The 21,863-nt window shown below is 35.6% G+C and overlaps 1 protein-coding gene across 7 annotated transcripts in view; it reads left to right on the top strand.

The window, feature by feature from the left end:
- SBF2 (SET binding factor 2) overlaps positions 1-21,863 on the top strand; it is a 519,656-nt gene that overhangs the window by 254,543 nt on the left and 243,250 nt on the right. For all 7 annotated transcript variants that reach the window (XM_049890356.1, XM_049890355.1, XM_049890357.1 and 4 more), the window contains 4 exons: positions 710-820; positions 3,030-3,135; positions 18,282-18,414; positions 19,718-19,826. In XM_049890356.1, the coding sequence (XP_049746313.1) occupies positions 710-820; positions 3,030-3,135; positions 18,282-18,414; positions 19,718-19,826 (459 nt within the window). The remainder of the gene's footprint in view (positions 1-709; positions 821-3,029; positions 3,136-18,281; positions 18,415-19,717; positions 19,827-21,863) is intronic.

Here is a 21,863-nt window from a genome sequence, read left to right as displayed (position 1 = left end):
AAATATAAGAAACAATTTTATTTATAAACATTTGTACTAATATGTAATTTCTGGAAAACTTTTATGTATTGTTGAGATTATATATGTTGTGGAAAAAATTAATGTCAAGATTTCAGTGACAATGGGTAACTCCTAACAAATACTAATTTTTTGGAGTCACGAATTGCAGTAAACTGAAATATTTACAAAGATTGTATTTCATGTTCCATTTTACCACCTACCTTCTTCTAAGCTTAAACGTAATTTTATTATACCTTGTGTTCTAATTTATCTATTTTGCTGTCCTTTGTAATAATTCACATAAGTTAAAGTATTCTGTGGAATAAATGTTCTGAATTTAGTAAGTCTCAAAACAAACTTTCTAAATTCTTATCTTCAAATTTGGGTTTTCTAAAGTATGTTGAGGCAAAAGAGTTTTTTAGCTCTACAGATTTGCTAAAGTGGTTATCTGAGCACAAGCACCTGTTTTACAAATTATGTATTTCTGCTCTCTATAAACTTATCTCAGAAGCTCATTTAGAGCTTCTGGTTCTAGAGGAAAATTTAATAAACTTAATAACATTTGCTACTTAAAATTTATTCTGTGTTCACTGTAGAATATACTTTACTGTGTTCAAAGAAAAATTTTCCTAGGAGCAGATGTCACAACAATTTATTTTTAGTGTTTACTTTTTCCATGAAGTAATTACATGAATCTTTTTCTTTGCAGGCTTGCCTGGGTTTGATCTATACTGTATATGTGGACAGTCTGAATGTCCCCTTAGAAAGCCTCATTGCAAACCTTTGTGCATGCCTTGTCCCCACGGCTGGAGGGTCTCAGGTAAATAGAACAGAAAGGGAGATGGAGAGAGAGTATTCCATTTCCCCCGACCCCCATCTAATTTAATTTGTGAAGAAAAGGAAAGAAAGAATCCTTTACATATTTTTGTTTTAAAGAGGATCCTGGTTTAGTTAAGCATCGTCTCTATGGTCTGCCCTCTAGAGACCCGAGATTCCATAATTTTCATAGGTCATGAGGTTAATTTTAGCACATGGTTCACCTTTCACGTAGCATAAGTAGAAGTCATATTTTATGTAACTTGAACTGTAATTTGCATTTTTTGAAATATACTTTTTAAAACAACTTTTAAAATGTGCACTATCTCTCTTACTCCTCTATATCAAAAAAAAAAAAAAAAAGCAAACCCACTGCTGTCGAGTTGATTCCGACTCATAGCGACCCTATAGGACAGAGTAGAGCTGCCCCATAGAGTTTCCAGGGAGTGCCTGGTGGATTCGAACTGCTGACCTTTTGGTTAGCAGCCGTAGCACTTAACCACTACGCCACCAGGGTTTCCCTCCTCTATATAGTTGCACTTAATTTTTATTAAATAAAAAAAATTTGAGTGATAAAAATTAGAACATAACTTTAAGAAAACCTTCAACACAACTTTTTATAACATTACAACTACTTCTGAATAGATTCATTTCTTTATTAATTTCCCTGGGTAACAGCACTACACCTGATTCTGAAACCATTTTTGGTATGTGTATTTAAATTTTAATAAAATAGTTTGCAGTTAAGCTTTGAAAGGAGGGCTTATTTTTCTTTTTTCAGTCTGCTACCTTTAGTAACAGTAATGTTGACCATTGTCCAAAATTACAAATCTTAACTGGAAAGTATAATCCATACCTTAAAATTTCCCAAGGATTTTGTCATAGCTTAATTGAGATTGATAAATGAGGAATTAAACTCTTTTACTGAAATAAAACTTTCTCAAAGTAGTCACATGTTCTTCATCTTCTTTATACCTTGAGATTTACCTATTTAGTTGTCTCTGAAGTAGAAAAGTAAGAACCTCAGCTGCTATGGTTATTTAGTGTCTGTAGGGCCACCATGGAGCCCTGTCCTACTCTGCCCTATAGTGTTGCTATCAGTTGGGATCGACTTGATGGCAACTTGTTTGGTTTATGGTTAGGGCCACCATATTTAAAATACTCTTAAACTCTAAAAATGATTAGTCAATAATTTATTTTGCTTGTTCTTATATATGGAAACCCTCATGACATAGTGGTTAAGAGCTATGGCTACTAACCAAAAGGTCGGCAGTTCGAATCCACCAGGCCCTCCTTGGAAACCTGCGGGGTAGTTCTACTCTGTCCTATAGGGTTGCTATGAGTCGAAATCAACTTGACAGCAACGGGTTTTTGGTTTGGTTCTTATATATGATTGAGAACAGCCCTTTAAAAATCACATTGTTTCCCCTTACTCTGACAAAGGTGTTACTTATAGTGAAATTGGCATCCTTTTTCATTGCCCTTTGCCTTTTTAACTATGTTCTGTCTTCCCCAGTGTCTTTTGTTAGTCTTACATTTTTATCCCCCCCCCGCCCCCATTCTCTCCTCCCTCACTCTCCTACTCCTGCTCCAACAGCAGAATATCAAATGTGAGTTTGGTCAGTGTTGGACCTAAACTTTAAAGAAGCAGAACTGTTTATGAGCCTTTACTATGATGGAATTTTTTGCCGACTTTACATTTTATTGTTTTTTTAAATCAAGTATAATTGTCAATGATTTTTATGACTTATCTCTATTAAATTTTCAGCTTTGAACTACTGAATATTCCTATATCATTTTCATTTGGATATGACATGGATACAAACTAACTGGGATATGTTGTCTTTTTCATCTCTTAATTTGATTTTATATGGCCATCTCGTCTAAATTTGAACTTAAGATGGATTTTTATTGTTTGTTAAAGGCCCATCCCCTGTGGCATCAGTTTGAGTGACTAAGCTGAAAAATAGAGGCCATAAGAGCTTAATTTGTTTATTTTCCATTCATTATTCTGAAGTTATCTCAATTCTTCATCAAACATGTTGACCGGAAATATTAAAGACTAAAATGCCAGTAGGTGTTACCACAGAAACACATTCACAGAGCCCATAATGTGGAAAACTATGTATTTTATCTTAAGAAGACAAAAGAAAATATCTGAAAAGAAATAATTTATGTGTATGTGTTTGTGTGTTTTTCTCCCCATCCTGTAGAAGCTCTTTTCCTTGGGTGCAGGAGATAGACAACTGATCCAGACTCCTTTACATGATAGTCTTCCTGTCACAGGCGCTAGTGTGGCTCTTCTGTTCCAGCAGTTGGGTATGTCTTTTTCCCATTCCCAGTGTCCTTTCGCAGAAGCCTATGAAAAACAAAGACTTGTTGTAAACTTGCATCACCTATCATAGATTAAGAAATAGTTTGTGGGTTGTAATATAACCTAGCACTCCCTGGGTAGTACTAATGATTAACATGCTTGGCTGCTAACCAAACGGTTGGAGGTTTGGCTGCACCGGGAGGTGCCTCGGAAGAAAGGCCTGGTGATCTACTTCTAAAATCAGCCACGGAAAACCCTGTGGAGCACAGCTGTACCCTGACACGTGTGGGGTCACCGTGAGCTGAAATAGAGTCAGTGACGACTGTAACCTAACCTAGTGTTCCCTCTTGGGTGTGTGTGTTTGTTTGTTTGCTTTTGTTTTTTTAACTTAGGCCCCTTTTGCTCAGTTTAATTAGACTTTTGGAAAGTGGCCTTTTTTTTTTATGCTTTAAAAGATGAATAGATAGTATATTTTGCTTTTCCTTATATGAATTGCTTTTGTAGAAACCTTGTTAGATGGAGCTAAAAGTCCCCTTCCCTCATCCTACTGTGTGTCTCTGGACTTCATCTGTCATTTTCCAGCAATGGCCAGGATGAAGAATTGAGAGTAGTACACTAGAAAGTACCCATCACAGATTGAGCAGCTTGTACTACATTTAAGGAGTAACATAACAACTTAAAACTGAGGTGGTTTCTGGCCAGGGCTGCCCAGAAAGATTGCTATTTACTTTATCTGTTACTCATCCTTTTCCTGTGCTTCCCTACGAGTGTCCAGTTCTTTTTGTGCCAGTCTTTGTCATTGTTCTCCATCTGTGATTGTCTTTTTCTGGCTATGTTGAAGCCTTATCTTCACTGGCGCCCATATTTTGCCTTTGCGTGGAATTCCTAGTTACTTGCATAAAAATTCTGCCCTCTTGTTTCCCTCTGATCTCAGGTTGAATTTTACTCCTTGCACAGCTCTGTAGCTTATAATGCTTTTTGCATTAATGGCCCCATCCTTTTTCTTTTGCTTTGGCTTCAATCAGTCAAATTTAGAAGGCCTTAGAAGAAATTAGCATAAATGAAAGTTGAGTCTTCTAATATCCTAATTACGATGAATGGTTATACCAATCCCAAAGTAATAATTTTCCCCCATCAAATCTGCCTTCCTCCAGAAGTTCCAACTAAAAAATAACATCTTCCTTCTCTTTACACAGTGAAAATTTCTACTCACTGGGTCATCTCAACTAAACCTTAATGTAATTAAAACTTATCAATAAAGGAAAAGAATCAAGTATTTATTCTGCTTTGCGTTTATGGAATGATAGTACAGGGTAACTTGATAGTAGATGATGAGAATTTTCTCTCTTTAAAAATATTCTAATTAATAAATGGAAAGGAAATAAAATATCATCCTTTTACAACACCCAACAAGTGAAAATATATAGAGTAAACATCAACAGCTATTACCACAAAAACAACCAGATCTTATGTGCCTGGTCTTGCCAAACACTAATGATAGTCTTGCCAACAGGATTAAACTTGAGTCTGACTGCAGGAAGTACAGAAGACAGAAGAACACATTGATCTACACCAAGAGAATGCAGTTATCAAAATTCCAGACTGTCAGAAACTCTATAGGTCAAATGTCCCAGGTTGTTTAATAAATTGTTGTAAGGAAAAGAATGGAGGAGGAATTACTAGATCAAAAGAGATTTTCAAAAGACATCTGATTTTTAATAGAGTGAGACTAAAGTATAATATCTGCATTTTTGGGTGATAAAACTGCCTGCAGAAAAATCAGGAAAGTGATTATTAATATAAAGCCCAGGGTAATGATTATTTGTGGCAGTGGAGAGAGAGGGGGTTGTAGTTAGGAGCACATGGAAGGGGTGTCTAGGGTTGCTGGCAGAGTTTTCTTTCTTGACATCATGGGTGGTGTTTGTGTGATAATTCATTAAGCCGTACATTTGATTTGTGTGTATATATATATTTTTATATTTATATCTATGTTTTATTTTTTCAAAAAAAGATTTTTTAAACTTGTAAAACTATTTAATTTTTTTATGTACGTACCTAACTTCTATTAAAAGCATAATAAAACCATAAGAATAAAAAGAGGACAATGGCTTAAACAAATCAGAGACTTTTTTTTTTCTCATACAGCAAAAAGTCTAGAGGTAGGCAGTCCGGAGTTAATATAGTGGTTCTGCAGTGTCTTCAGGACAGCATGGAAATTCTATCCTATGCTTTTTCTCTTGTTTATCTATAGGTAATTTTCCCTTACCAGACTACAAGCTTCCAAGAACTGCCTTGTCTTATTATTCTTTGTGTCCCCTCTATCTGGCAAGGAGCCCTGGTGGCGCAGTGGTTAAGAGCTCAGCTGCTAACCAAAAGGTCAGCAGTTCAAATCCACCAACCATTCCTTGGAAACCCTATGGGGCAGTTCTACTCTTTCTTATAGGGTCACTATGAGTCAGAATCAGCTCAATGGCAATGGGTTTGTGTTTTTTGGTTTTTTATCTGGTACAGTGCTTTTTTTTTTTTTTTTTTACAGTGCCTAGGGCACAGAGGCATCAGTGTTTGTTGAATAAATGAATAAACACACTTGACATGAAGAAAATGGCAGTTATATCTCATTAGAAGTTCTGTGGATACATGAAGTATGCCAGAATACATGATAAGTCATTTGAAAATCAGATTTTATTATTTTACTCTCTCCTATGTTGAACATAATTATTTTTTGCTCACATATTCTAGATTCACTTTTTCAGAGAAAGAATAGTGAAAAGATAAGGAAGGACAAAGAAAGAGATGCATCTAAAAAACAGTGCTGTGTGCAGAGTTGTGTTTTCCAAAGCATGTGGTGGTGATAATTGTGTCCAAAGGCATGCTCTTATCAGCAGTCATTTTGGTTGGACTGTTGCTGAAGGCCAGTATTAGACCGTTATCAGAGTTCACTACCTGGGTTGGGGGCAGAATGGTCATAGTGGATTTTACAAAGCACAGACAGGAAGCAGATAAGACTATAAGCTTCTTTTGTAGCCTTGACTAGTTTTCCTGTGAAAGGTCTAAATGTAATGATAGCATTTCCCTGGTTTTTCTAAGGATTGTTACGATAATGAATTTGTTTTTCACAGTTGGAGAGCCCTCTGTGTTTGCCTGAGATAATTATGTGGACTTCTGCCATCTCCTCCTATCACCCCCCATGATTTCCTGTCAATCACCTTCATCTCTTGCTTGCCATCTTTTTTATTTGTTTCTCCTTGCAGTCTATGGGAAGTATTTTTGTTTACCTGAAGATTTTTGTTTTAAATGTGGTAAGCAATGGTGTTTGTTTTTTTTTTTTGTGGTAATAAGATTGTATTTACAGGATATAAGCTGTCTTTTGCAGCTAATTACTTTGATTTAACTTGGAAAATTCTCGTGACATCTTTTTGTCATGTCTCTTCACCCGTAGTTTGGAATTTAATTGAAAACACACTGGTTTTAGAATACTTATTCCCCAGTTTTCAAAGGATACTTGTTATTAGACATTTTTCAAACCACAGACTAAAATGATCATTGACCTTAAGCTTATTGTCACTCTGTTTCCATAGTTAAACCACGTTAGTCCATTAGTCTGTACTATCCTGTGTTTATACTTTCGTGTGCATACTTTCTTTTTGTTTCCCCATATTTATACTTTTGTGTGCATACTTTCTTTTTGTTTCCCCATATTTAACTTTAGCCAGTTTTTCATTAGCTACTATTAGATCAGTATTTCTGCATTGATTCTCTTTGATATTAAATATAGATTTTTTAAAAAATTATTAAAACAACTATAGTTTTTTTTCTTTTTCCGTTTACCTTACACACACTCTTTTTATTTGACACATAAAAATCCTTAAAATGTTGATTATAGCCATAACTTTTTATTCAGGTCTTTTTGTTTTTAAATGTTTTAGTGGAAACCCTTTAGTGTCTTTCTTTTGCCTTTACCTGGAAAAGCTTATATCTGTAATTCTATATAGTTATTCTTAAAGTGATACTAACTTTTGCAGGAGTATTAAAAATAATTTATGTTCCGAAATAGAAAGGTGAAAAGATGCCAGAGGAAAGAATGAAGGTTTAGGAAGTGTGAATTGTTCTCTTTAAAGGCAGCACTTTTAAGAAGAATATGATGATTAGTAAATTGATGAATTTGTGAACCACCTGATTATTGAATGATTTTTGTGCTTTTTCCATAAATGATCAAAATCCAGTGCCTTGGATCATGTTTCTGTCTTTACTCAAAGTTTTCTGTTGTAGTCAATGGGAAATGTATCTTACTCATATAGTGTTATTACATGCCTTAGTCTTAGTCTCAGTTATAATTGGGAAAAATGAAGTAGCCATTTTCTTTCTCAGAATATGAGGTTAAAAAGATAGTTGGAGATTTTGAGTACACAGAGTTTGGACTATACCTACTCTTCACTTATCAACATGGTTAAGTTCTGGAGACCAGGTCATTATGTGAAAATGGAGAATGACTACATCATTATATAACGGCCAGATTGAATCATTACATAACTGCCAAATTACACCATTATGTAACTGCCAAACCACTGAGACTCATGGACCAGTCAAGTTGACACATAACCTTAACCATGACAGTCAGTGCTACTCTCGCCCTGCACCGTAGTGTTTGCTTCTGTCAGATGTATGTCGTTAATGCATAACACTGTTGGGTAGTAGATTTTTTACTATTGTTGTAAATGTGAAATGTCAGATAATGGAATAGTCAATAAGTGAGGAGTAGATATATTACTATGAACAGCATATTGTGCCCTAGGTGGGAAAGGAAGAAATAGGATATTTGGTGTTCTAGTACAACTATCTATATGATTTATTTATTTATTTTTACAATTTTGAATATCAGCTGTTCTCTTTAGGGACATTCCCAGCAAAAGGTAGAGCATATGTAACAGTAGAGTCACGAAAGGAAGACCTTATGAAATAGTAAGATATTTTTGAAACCTGAGCATATGTTTGCTGTGCAGTTAATTATTTTTGTGTGTGGCCTTTCTAGCAATGTGCTTGTAACTCCCACCCAGGTGGTTGTGTGATGGGGTAATTGTGGCCCACCACGGGGATTGGTCAGTTTTGCCTTAAAAGAGAGCCAATTCCAGAGCAGGGAGGAGGAGCCCACCACCACCAAGGAAGGAGAGACCCAGCAGCAGGAGACTGTGCAGTGGGGTTCCCAGCCCACGGAGAGAGAAAGCTGAGTGCCTTTGGGCAGAGGCTGAGACTGTGAGCATGGGTGGGAAGAGGCTATCCTGATGGAAAAACTGTATCTTGAGTGTTCTTGAACCTGAATTGTAACTGTTACTTTCCTAATAAACCTCATAATTGTGAGTATGGTCTGTGAGTTCTGTGTGGCCATTGCAATGAATTATCGAACCCAGCAGAGAAGTAGAGAGTGCTGTGTGAGGGATGGTTGGTATCAGAATTGGTAAAGGTGGTAGAGAGAGGAGGCGTATCTGACCTCCACCTTATAGGAATCAGCCTTGGGCTGTTGACCTTGGTTCTCCTTCGCCCCTATGGGGTTGAAGGAAGTCAGACACCTCCCCCATGCTGTTTTTTACAGGACTGTAGGGAGTAGTCCTTGAGTGGTGCAAGCAGCTAATGTGCTCAGTTGCTATCCAAAAGGTTGGAGGTTCAGGTTCATCCAGAGATCTTCAGAAGAAAGGCCTAGTGATATACTTCTGAAAAATCTGCCATCTAAAACCCTGTGGAGCACAGTTGTAATCTGACACGCATGGGGTTGCCACGAGGTAGAATCAGCTTGATGGCAGCTACTGGTACTGGTAGTCAGGATATTATTAGGGAAGTGATTGCTTTTGTTTTCAAAATTAAAGACTGTAAAGAAAACCATTTTTAAAATACAAAATACAGTTATTGACCAATTGGATCCTTGCTGACTGGTATACTACACTTGCTAGAATTACACATAAATAAAGTACATGGTTACTATTTGATATCTGATCACAGTTCAGAAGGATCCTGATCCAAAACTGTCTTCCCCATTGTTCTTTTATGGTGCTCAAACTCTGTTATCCAATAGCTCTATCTTTGCATTGCAGCATCTCCCTTCATTTAATACAAATAATCTGAATTAAGAAAGCCATTAAGTGTGTTTTTTCACTGTCACACAGTTCTCTTGTCAGAAATTTCAGTTTGCTCTTTGAGCACTTCAGAGATTAATTTTTTTTTTACCATATCTTTTTTTAAAATTTTTATCGTGTTGTAAGTGAAAGTTTACAAATCAAGTCAGTCTCTCACACAAAAACTTATATACACCTTGCTACATACTCCCAATTACTCTCCCCCTCATAAGACAGCCTGCTTCCTCCCTCCCACTCTGCTTTTCGTGTCCATTTCATCAGCTTCCAACCCCCTCTACCCTCTCATCTCCTCTCCAGGGAGGAGATGCCAACGTAGTGTCAAGTGTCCACCTGATCCAAGAAGCTCACTCCTCACCAGCATCCCTCTCCAACCCATTGTCCAGTCCAATCCCTGTCTGAAGAGTTGGCTTTGGGAATGGTTCCTGTCCTGGGCTAACAGAAAGTCTGGGGGCCATGACTACTGGGGTCCTTCTAGTCTCAGTCATACCATTAAGTCTGGTCTTTTTATGAGAATTTGGGGTCTGCATCCCACTGCTCTCCTGCTCCCTCAGGGGGTTCTCTGTTGTGTTCCCTGTCAGGGCAGTCATCGGTTATAGCCAGGCACCATCTAGCTCTTCTGGTCTCAGGCTGATATAGTCTCTGATTTATGTGGTGCTTTCTGTCTCTTGGGGTCATAATAACTGAGTTCTTGGTATTCGTTCTTTGACCTAGGTGGGTTGAGACCAATCGATGCATCTTAGATGGCTGCTTGTTAGTGTTTAAGACCCCAGACACCTCAGATACTAATTTTTTTCTAAAATGTGGCCACTCCACTGTTTAGCTTCCAAATGGTGGCAGAACAAATTGCCCTCTTTTCTGTGCTCTGTAGCACTTTGTACATATCTCTATTTTGTTGTGTTTTAAATGTTTATTGATCAATCTTGTCATCTTCACTGAACTGTGAGCTCCTAAAAGCATGCCTTAATTTTCTTTGTACCCAGCCCTAGAGTTTAACAGCTTCTGACATATACTAGCATCACTGTAAAGGTTTAATAGTGGAGGAAAAGAGGTGAAGGAAGAAGAAAGGTGTTTCTATTAGTGTCTTTTTTGCCAATGTAATTCCTCCTCGTTGATTCCTGGCTTTAATTCTCCAATTACTGACTATTTATCCATTGTCTGCTAGGAGCCCTGGTGGTGTAGTGGTTAAAAGCTTGACTGCCAAAAGCTTGGTAGTTTGAATGCACCAACAGTTCCTTGGAAACCCTATGGGGCAGTTCTACTCAGTTGTATAGGGTTGCTATGAATAGGAATCATTGAAAGGGGGTTTGGTTTTGGTATTGTCTGCTACTCTATTTCACAGGCTTCTTTTGCTTCCTGCTTCTTAAATTTAGAATTAAAAGTAGATAAGAAACTGATAGATCAGAATAGGCACAGATGAGGAATCTGGACGATTTAGGCTTGGAATAATCTGAAGTGATTACCCTAGACCCACAAACCAGTTACAGTGTTAAAGAAGAAAGAAAATGTGTTGTACCTTTTTATACTAAGTTTTGGTTGAGTTGTCCTTTTATGGTTGCTATTCGGGATATACAGTTTTAGATTGAATGCTTTGTGGTCAGTGTGTTAAGTTCCCAAATTGCTAATCCCTACTAATTAATGCATAAAATGTACTTTATTCAAGGGGATAAGCCTATGTTCCTAACCTCAAAACTATATCCTTTTCAGTTGCACAGTTCAGCCATATTCTTATTTTTTTTTTACTTAGAAGCTTTGTTATAGCTAACCTATTTGGAAATAATATGCTAAATTTGTAACAAATACTAATACTACTTCTAAGTGATAGTTACAAAAACTACAGTTAATCTGTGAAGGTGGGGGTCTTGTTTTTGCTTATTGCTGTATTCCCAGTGCCAGAAGCATAGTAGATACTCAATAAATATAGGTTGAAAGAATGAGAAATCTCCCTTTTTATGGCTCATATTAAGCCATGACCAGGACTATATTGTTTTCTCTGTTGTTGACTGATGACCAGAAAGAACTGTATTGGATTACAAAGCTTTTCTGAAATATATCCTGTCTTGAAAGCATGGTGTTCAATTCCTCACTGTATACACTGGAAAGCTGAGGCAGTGTTCTATTTGTGCAACATATCATTATTACTCAGAGAAGGGGAGGACCCCAGAGAAAGGTTTTCTTTTCAAAACAGGAAAAAAAATATGTTGATATTTGGTATTATAAATTTTAGAACTTTAACCCCTCAAGAAAAGTTAAGATCAGGAAGTAATTTTTCAGAATGTTTTACTATTTGAATAATCAACAGGATGTGTATGTACTATTGTAATGAAATCAGTAGTAATTATCACTGGACTGTTTGTTTTTATATTGTCTCCTCTACTGCGGTTGTACAGCATTGGACAAATATTGGGCTGCAGAAGCCTAGAAAACAATTCAGGGTTATGCTGAAAACGGATTATGACTTTTACTTGAAAGAAATGGAATTTCTAAATAAGTACGTGGCTGTGAACACAGCAGCAAACATTGCTAGTTAGGAATAAACTTATAATTTAAATTTCTTAAAATACTTAAGATTGTTAATTATCTAAACTTAAGAAAGCACGTAATATTTAAGAATACAAAATTCAAGTTACACCTTAGTTAGATACAGGCAAATTGTTCTGTATTATTCTGTATAATTGGATAATGAAAATCTTACTCCTTAAGCACTAGAATAATTTCTCTAACTCATTTCTAAAATATGAGACATATATCCTGCCTTAGTAAGAAGAGTGTAATGTGTTCCCCTTTGATATCATGAATTGATTCCTTTTACTGAGTTTGGTAGGGGAGTGTCCCTCACAACTGCATGCCCTTTTCTTCACAATTTCTTTGACACTAAATGATGCTGACTGTGATGGACTATTTGTGAATGGGTTATCTTTTTTGTGGAGTAGGGCAGAGGATTCAGACAGGAGCAGAGAAGGGTAAGTTCTTTTCCGAGTCTTCAGGAAAAAAAGGTTGGACTCCTCCTCTTGGCATACAAATTCTTCATGATCTGGCTCTTGGCAGAGCTACTTGTAGATGTATTGCTTCTTGCTCCATCTGTCCTCTACTTTCTTTGTGTGTGGTCTTCTATCATCTTTGAATGCTTTGGTCTTCTTGTCTCCTTAACCAACTTCTGCCCATCATTCAAAATTGAACTCAGTTCCTTTAGGAAGCTCCTACCCTGAGTGGACCCAGTGTAATTACAAGGGTCCTTGAAAGATGGAAGAGGGAAGCAAAAGAGTCAGAGTGATACTGTGTGAGAAAGACTTGAGTGGTCATTGCCGGCTTTGAAGATGGATGGGGGCACAAGCCAAGGAATGCTAGCAGTTGCTAAAAGCTGGAAATGGCAAGAGAATGGTTTTTCCCCTAGAGCCTCCAGCAAGGAGTACAGCTCTCTGACACGTTGATTTTAGCTTAATGAGACCCATTTTAGGCTTCTGATTTCCGGAACTATAAGATAATAAATTTATGTTGATTTAAGTCTGGAAGTTTATGGTCATTTGTTACTGCAGCCGAGGAAACTAATACAGCCACAGGCTTTTTTTTTAATATAAATATTTTTATTTTAAGTAGCTTAAGATTCATAAGAAGTTGCAAAGTTAGTAGAGAGGCCACTTGTAGGTATTATTCGGCTTCCCAGATGATACTGTTTTATATAATCATAGTACATTATAAAAACCAGGAAATTAACATTGCTGTAATAGTGTTCATTCAGGAATGGAGTGACACTTCTCTAAGTATACCATCTTGAATCATGACTTCTGGAAGTATGTTAATCTCTTACATATTCAGAAAAATTAGGTCAATAAGAATGGGAAGAAAGAAAATCTTAAAACTAAAAGCAAGTGGAAACAAATGCTGCTGTATTTCAAATGAATAACATAACCACATTGAAGGGAAAAAAACTAATCAAAGTAACTTACAAACACAGTGTTTGACTATATAACTTCAGTTTTATAGTCGTTACATAACCACACCATTACATAACTGCCAAACCACTGAGAATCATGGCCCAGCCAAGTTGACACACAACCCTAACCATCACAAACATAAAATATGAAATGGGGGTGGGAGGAGGGGGAATCCTATGGGGGTAAATTGGTATTGAAAGTAATGGTGTGAACTCAGGATTTCTCAAATATGAATGAATTTATGTGTCTGTATGTTTGTGTGTATATATGTTCACTGTGTGTATGTATGTGTACCACATATTTGTGTATATACATGCATCTATTTCCATTCTTGATCTGGAGAAATAGCCTAGAATCACATACCCCAGTAGCAATGATCTAGTATATACCCTAACACCCAGAATCTTGGTCTCATACCATTATTTTCCAAAAAGAAACAAGACACCTTAGAGAAATGGCTGACTTTAGGGCTGGGGCAGGGTGGGTACAATATGAGCCTAGATGATTTTGTTAAATCATAAAGTAAGAAGGAACTTAAAAAAAAAAAAAAGATGGGTTTGTGTTAGAAGGACACAAATACTGGCTTAAAGGGGCCCCCACTGCGTAAATCTGGGATATGTTTCGCACCAGAAAATTAAGGGTAGTAATGACTTACAAACTGTTGGAAAAAAAATTAGAAATCCATGAGTCTGTAGTGACAATGAATAAATAAGCAAAGGAAGAATTAAAAAAAAAAAAAGTAAATGAGAGCAGCGAAGGGAGGGTATTGCTTACTGCAGAATGTCAAATGCTGGCTGGCGAAGTCCTATATACTGTTCTTGCAACTTTTCTGTAAGTTTTAAATTATTTCCAAACAAAAGTTAAAAAAAATATTCCATGTACCATGATCCAGCTTAAAAAATATACCATAACTATAGTTCAAACACCCTGCACATACCTACTCTTTGCAGAGATAAACAATATCCCAAATTTGGTGTTTATTAGTCCCAGACGTAATAAACCATATATCATGTTTAATATGCATAGTAAGCCATTTTGTTTTTTCCTCTTCTCATGGTACAACAGTTAATCACTTGGTTGAGGTGCAAACCCACCCAGCGGCTTTGCAGAAGAAAGACTTGAAGATCTAGGCATAGAAGACCCAATGGGGCAGTTCTCCTTTGTCACATGGGTTCGATATGAGTCAAAACTCAACTTGGTGGCAACTAACGACAGTCCCAGATGTATGTTTATATGTTGACTCCCTATTTATATGTGGGGCCCTGGTGGCTTAGTGCTTAAGAGCTTGGCCAACCACAAGTTCAGCAGTTTGAATCCACTGTTGGAAATCCTATGGAGCAATTCTACTCTGTCCTGTAGGGTCTCTATGAGTCAGAATCGACTGGACGGTATTGGGTTTTTAAGCAATATACAGTACTGTTTTGTTTGGTTTAAACATTACATAAATGCTGTCATACTATAACTATTATGAACTTTTTCTCAGTGGTATATTCGGGAGAGTTATTCATGTTGACAAATACTTAGCTCTAGCTCATTCATTTTAAGCTGTAATAAATTCACAAATATAAATTCCACGAACTTACCAAAACGTGCGTATCACTTCAAAGTTTTACTTAGATTTCTTTAGTACTTACATAGTTTTGTGAATTTTGAATACATTGTTTTTTTTTTTTTTAATTTTCTATTTCAGTCAGAGGAAGTAAAATAGTAGTATGGTTTTACCATAATTTATTCATCCATTCTCACATTTAAGATGTTTCTACTATTTTTCATTATTTCAAATACTGCAACAATGTACCTTCCTCTGCTTGTCTTCTTGGGCACATGTGAGAGAGTTCCTAGAGTAAATAACTGTACACAGAATTACTCAAATCACTGTAATGACTATATCATAGAGTACATGCATCTTTATTCCCCACAGCAGTATGTATGGTCGTTTCTTTTCCTCCCCATCCTTGTCAAAACTTAAAATTGTGTCAGACTGAAATTTTGGCTATTCTGATGGGTATGGAATGCTATCTCATTGTGTTAGTGGTGTGAATTTTTCTGATTCCTAGAGAGTTTGCAGTATCTTTTCATATGTTTTCGAGGAACCCATTTTGGTTTCTTCTGTACATTATAAGTTCATATTATTCTCTAATGTTTTTTTTTTTAATTGATTTTGTAGTTTGTTTTTTTAAAAAAACATATTTGGGGAACTTATTCCATTTATATACTTTTTAGGTATTTTCTGTTAGTCTGACACTTGTCTTCACTTTTTTGTGTTATGTTTTGACACAAACTTTTAATTTAAAATAATTTACTTTGTTAATCTTTTATGATTTGTGTATTTTACGCTTTCCCTCTGTGGGGTATAAAGATTTTATTCTACATCTTTTAATGAAAGTTTTAAAGTTTTTTAATGGGGACTCGTGTCCCATAGAGCACTTATCTGTTCAGTGAAACATTTTTGAATGCCTCATGTATACTAATGGAGCCCTGGTGGTGCAGCAGTTAAATACTCAGCTGCTAACCTAAACATTGGTGGTTCGAATCCACCAGCTACTCTGAGGGAGAAAAATGTGGCAGCCTGCCTCTGTGAAGAATTGTTGTTGTTAGGTGCCATAGAGTGGGTTCCAACTCACAACGACCATGTGCACGACAGAATGAAACACTGCCCAGTCCTGCACCATCCTCGTAGTCATTGCTATGTTTAGCCCATTGTTGCAGCCACTGTGTCAGTCCATCTTATTGAGGGTCTTACTCTTTTTTGTTGACTCTCTACCGAGCATGATGTCCTTCTCCAGGGATTGGTCCCTCCTGATAACATGTCCAAAATACATGAGACAAAGTCTCACCATCCTCATTTCTCAGTAGCATTCTGGGTGTACTTATTCCAAGACAGATTTGTTAGTTCTTGTGGCAGTCCGTGGTATGTTCAATATTCTTCACCAATACCGTACTTGAAAGACATCAATTCTTCTTTGGTCTTCCTTATTCATTGTCCAGCTTTCACATGCATATAAGGCAATTGAAAAGACTGTGGCTTGGGTCAAGTGCACCTTAGCCCGCAAAGTGATATCTTTGCTTTTTAACAGTTTAAAAAAATAGAAAAGAATACAGCCTTGGAAACCCTATGGAACAGTTCTACTTTGTCCTATAGGGTTGCTTTGAGTTGGAATCAACTCAACAGCAGTGGGTTTTTGTTTTGTTTCTTGAGGGGGTTACTGTATACTAGGTACTGTGCTAGGCAGGAAGAATACTGCAGCGAATAAAGCCCAGTGTAGTCTTTGAGGAACTCACATTTTAATGAAGGGAACATTAGGCAGAGAACATGAGCGGAAAGGCAGAGATATGAAACTGAAGGAAGTGTTCTGATGGCTCAATGAGTTCAGTATTGATCACATAGTAATAGGTGATGGCAAAGGGGTTAGAAAGATGGGGTTAGATCATGGAGGAATTTTGATATGGAGCTCAGCCTTAATCTTGTAGGTCAGATGTTTTCAAATATTGCTAACATCAGAATCCTAACTTTAAAGGAAATTAATAGTAACAACCACAACGATTAAATAGTAGTAAACAGTATCAGCTAATATATATTGATTATTTACCATGGTACTATGCTGAGCACTCCATACGTTATCTCATTTATTAATAACAGCACTACAAGGTAGATTTTGATATTATCCTCATTTTACCCACTGAGGCTCCGAGAGATTAGTATATAAATATTAATATATAAAACAAGTAAAGTTTCTTTTGCTATTACACTTCTGTAGAACAGAATACATTTGGCATCACTGTCCAAAGGATGGGGGAGATATTGAAGGATTTGAGGCATAAAAGCGGTATAACCAGATTTGTGCTGTATGTCCATCCTTCTGCAAACTGGAGGATAGATAGGAAAAGAATAAGGACTGGATTAGGGAAACCAGTTATGAAACTATTGCATTATTCCAGGTCAAATAAGATTAAAAACCTGAACTACAGGTTCTGATATATCATGTGGGGTAGGTAGGGAATAAAAAAAGGGGGTAGCAATTAAGGATGGACTGAGAAGAAATTTACATGTGTCACTTGATGAAACAAGCACCAGTAAAGGGATATATAAAGCCAAAATACCAAAGCCATGGCCGTTGAGTCAACTCTGACTCATAGTGACCCTATAGGGCAGAGTAGAACTGCCCCTCATAGAGTTTCCAAGGAGCACCTGGTGGATTCCATCTGCTCACCTTTTGGTTAGCAGCTGTAGCACTTAACCACTATGTCACCAGGGTTTCCGGGGGGATATATAGGAAGTATTTTACTTTGAGAAAACTAATGGAGACTCTTGATTTAATGGGTGCATGTGATTAAGGTTGAATTGATATAAAATGTTTTGAGTCAGAAATAAAAAAGAAGAAACAATATACTTATTTAACTTTAATAAGTATGCACGTTGCATTTTCTAGAATTAACACAAAAAAAATAGCAACAAAACTTATAAATTCCACATTAAGAGAGGGGATAAAAGAAGAGATGGGATAAATACAAATCATAAGGAAAGAAAAAGAAGAGGTAGAGCAAATAAGAAGCACAAAATAAGATACAATAAATAAAAGGTGATTAAATACCTAATATAGTTAAAATATAAAGGTTGTCAGACTGCGTTAAAAAACAACTTTATGCTATTTACAAGAAGTTTAAAAAAAAAAAAAAAGGTTAAAGTTAAAATGTGGAAAAATACATGCCAGACAAATTTCAACAACAACAACAAAGCTGGTATGCTTATATTAACATAGATTTTTAAAAAGACTTTAAGAGGAATAAAAAGTACTAGAACAATGCCAGCATCTGAAACAGGAGTTTAAGAACAGACTGTGAAGATGAAGAAGGTAGTATATTTCCAAACAGTATGTTCAGAGACTGTTAAACTGATTCGAAAAAGAGAGACAAAACTGAAAGTTTAGGAAAACAAATACTCATAGGTTATATGGAATTTACAGTTTAAATACTTTCTTTCAGAGATTCCAAAGATATTGGCTTTTTCTTTCCATAGCATTCCAAGTCTATGTCCTGTTTTTTGACAACACATATAAAATTGTTTTTTATAAGTCTTTGCTCTTGTGTTTTCAGGAATTCAAAATGTCCTCAGCCTCTTTTGTGCAGTCCTCACAGAAAATAAAGTTCTTTTCCATTCTGCAAGTTTCCAGAGACTTAGTGATGCGTGTAGAGCCCTGGAATCTTTAATGTTTCCTCTTAAGTATAGGTGAGGCTTTTTACTTGTACTTTTATTTACTTTCAAATCATGCATTACTTATTGGGCATCAGTCAAAATGTTATAAAACAGTGGTTTTAAACCACATAGACATATTTTACAAAGTTACATCGCTAACCAGATTGATGATTCTGACAGAAATCTAGGCTAAAATTGGAGACTTTTTCACATTGTCCATTACTGAGTTTTGATTAATTTAATGAAAAGAATATTTATGATTGTCAATAACATTTCATTCTTTGAATATAGTTGGTGATGAAAGTCTTAGCAAGTTAGTGCTGACTGATTACTTGGTATTAAGGGATTATTATTTTTAAGTGTAATAATGGTACTACGGTTCTAATAAAAACAAGAGTCTCCTTTTTTTTAGATACCTACTGAAGTATTTGTATATAGTAAATAATATGATGTCTGAAGTTTGCTTCAAAATAATGCAGTAAAGAAGAGAACAAAAGAAGATGGCAATATATATGTGGCCATGCATGGCTAAATATCAGAGTTGGACTGGCTATGTGGGGCTTCATTATACTTTTTCTCTTTCCATTTATTTTTGGAGGGTTATGTTAAAAATGTGCCATAATAAGTAAAAAAACAAAACAAACCAGCGATGCCTGATAGTGCTCTAAGTGGAATATTATATTCCAAAATACTGATTATTCAGTTTGATAATTATAAAATCTAAGATACTTTTTTTGTTTGTTTTAGGATACTTAAGTTCAGACAAACTGGGCGGGGGGGAAACATTATCTTAGACTGTCCAGAATTTATTTAAAAAAAATTTTTTTAACTATGTGCTTTTCTTAACCTACTAGATAAGTTAGAACATTCTAAACCTTAATTTTTTACTTTGCTATTGTTATTGAATGCAAAAAATCAGGTATAGAAAATGGAATTAAATGATTGTTTTATATAAACAAATCATTGCCCAGTATTGGGAAGGGGAGCCCCATCAGGGAGTCAATGTTATAGTCTAATGTCATATTTCTGTGTAAGAAAAAAATTTCTGAAACAAGATTAGGATACCTAAGGGAACTTTGCTTGCCCAGGAAGGATAAGGATTAGAAACTGGACTGGGTTCCAGTTACTTTACATCTTGTTATATCTGATCATATCTTTCATGTGAAGTTTTTTTTTTTTTAATCTTTCCTTTAAAAAATACAATATTAACGACTGTGACAGTATTATCAATAATTTCTAAATGTGGACAATTTAAAACTCATACAGCATAAAGAAAAAAATACATTTATATTTTGGAAAAACAAATATATTTGATACATATTTTTATTATTTTCAGTTATCCTTATATTCCCATTCTCCCGGCTCAGCTATTGGAGGTTCTGAGTTCCCCAACGCCTTTCATTATTGGAGTACATTCTATCTTTAAAACTGATGTCCATGAACTTGTAAGTATTCACTTTTAAAATTGCCAGTTATTGAGGCTACAGTTCTACCATATTTCTTGTAGTCCTATAGCATTTCAATTAATTACTCTTTTCAAGTCTGTTGCATTCCCAATAGAAAAAGCTGGTTAGAAGAAAAGTGTCATTGAAAAGTTTTCCTATATTAATTTTGCTTTATAGCAAGTATGGGTGATTTTAAAAATGAATTTATTTATATTTTAAAATGCCCCGCCCTTGACATACAAGTGTATCATTCTATATTCCTCATCTTATATATGAGAAAGAAGATAAAATAATCCATTAATTAGTATTCTTTTTATACTTTTGTTATTAGTGCTTAATTTATTCATACTTTAAAATGAGGCCCATATTAATACTTAATGACTGGTAACTAACAAAGGAAAAAGCATTTGCAAAAGTCTGAGGGGTTTTAATAGAACACAACCTCTATGAACCCCTACCAAATTCTTGTATTCTGAATGCCATATGAATAGAAATACCAAAGAGGGGAGCTAATATTCTACACTCAAGTCAGTTTTGGAATAATGTGTTCAGTTCGTACTTTAAGAGGGACTGTAACAAAATAAAGCACTTCGAGAACGACATCCAGGATTGTCAAGAGGTGAGAAACTGTATCTTATGAGGCCCTAGGGAAATTTTCTCAGGTAATTTTATGATACTATTTGATAGCTAAAGGCAAGTATTTAATCTTTCATTTAAAAAATACAGTATTAACAACTGTGACAGTATTATCGATAATTTCTAAATGTGGACAATCTAAAACTCATACAGCATAAAGACTCTAAATGACTGAAATAGCCCAGTGGGTATTTAGATAGAAACAGATTTCTGTTCAATATAAGATTTTCCAACTACTAGATTCCCAGTGATGGAATGGGTTTCCTTCTGCGAGGAGTGAACTCCCAAGCACTGTGAATAGAATAGAAGGAATTACATGATGCTTTCAGGGATTTTAAGAAAAATTCTTTATTGAGAAATTGGGCTACATGATATCTGTGACCCACAGTGGCCTTAAGATTTATAATTCTGCTTCTGTTGCAGTTTTAAATGCCAGCAAAGAGGTAAGCTCTGTGGTACATATCCAGTAATTATAGTTGTAATCAAATGAGAGGTGCCATTTAAACCAACAAAAAGACTATTCAACATTGTAATTATAAACAGGACCCTGATTCAGATATTAATCATTCTTCCTAACCTTATATGTGGATACCTAGTTTCTACTTAACTTTGATATTACCATATAAAAATAGATATAAATCAATAAGCATATTCAGTAAAACTAATTAGTACTGATTGAAAGCATACTCATATGGTTTGTAGGTAATTTTATTACCACTAAGTATAAACAGTCACTGAAGTTAGGACAAACCAAGTGTTTCCAAAGTAGGTTTCTTAATTTTTAATGAACAGATTAGGATGAATCATAATGATATTATCAATATAACAACTTTAATAATCTTGGCTAGTTTCTCTATTACATTTTTATGTAACTTATTTTTAAATAGACTTGTAAAATCCTAAAAATCAGCTTTTTCTTAAGTACCTAGGCAAGTACCTTTTTGATGTATACTAATTGCTCTTCCAGGATTCCTGTGTAATGATTATTATGCTATTTAGGATATGGCTACACTACTGTAATAAAGCATACAAAATGCAATGGCTCAAACAAAGTAATATTTTGTTGAACACTTGTGCATCAGTTCATAAACCATTTTGCTCTGTGAAGTCATTCACAATCCAGAATCCCTTCAGCATTGTCATCATCTGAGTGCTCAAGGCTGTGCTGCTAACAGTTCATAGTTTTAGCCTATAGCAGGGGGAAAGGGAACATACTCTTTCCTTCCTTACATACCTCCTGTCTGGAAGGCCTGAAAGTGCTCATCACATCACTTCTTACATTCCATTGCCAGAAACTTAATCACAGGGTCATACTTCTTTCAAAGGATGCTGGGAAATATAGGTACTTCAGAAGCCATGAACCCAGCAATAATTTTATTACTATGGATAGCCAACAGTCTT

Source organism: Elephas maximus, chromosome 7 (assembly GCF_024166365.1).
Source record: "Elephas maximus indicus isolate mEleMax1 chromosome 7, mEleMax1 primary haplotype, whole genome shotgun sequence".
Taxonomy (NCBI): Eukaryota; Metazoa; Chordata; class Mammalia; order Proboscidea; family Elephantidae; genus Elephas; species Elephas maximus.
Note: the sequence above shows the minus strand (reverse complement) of the source record. Positions and strands in the feature narration are given on the sequence as shown.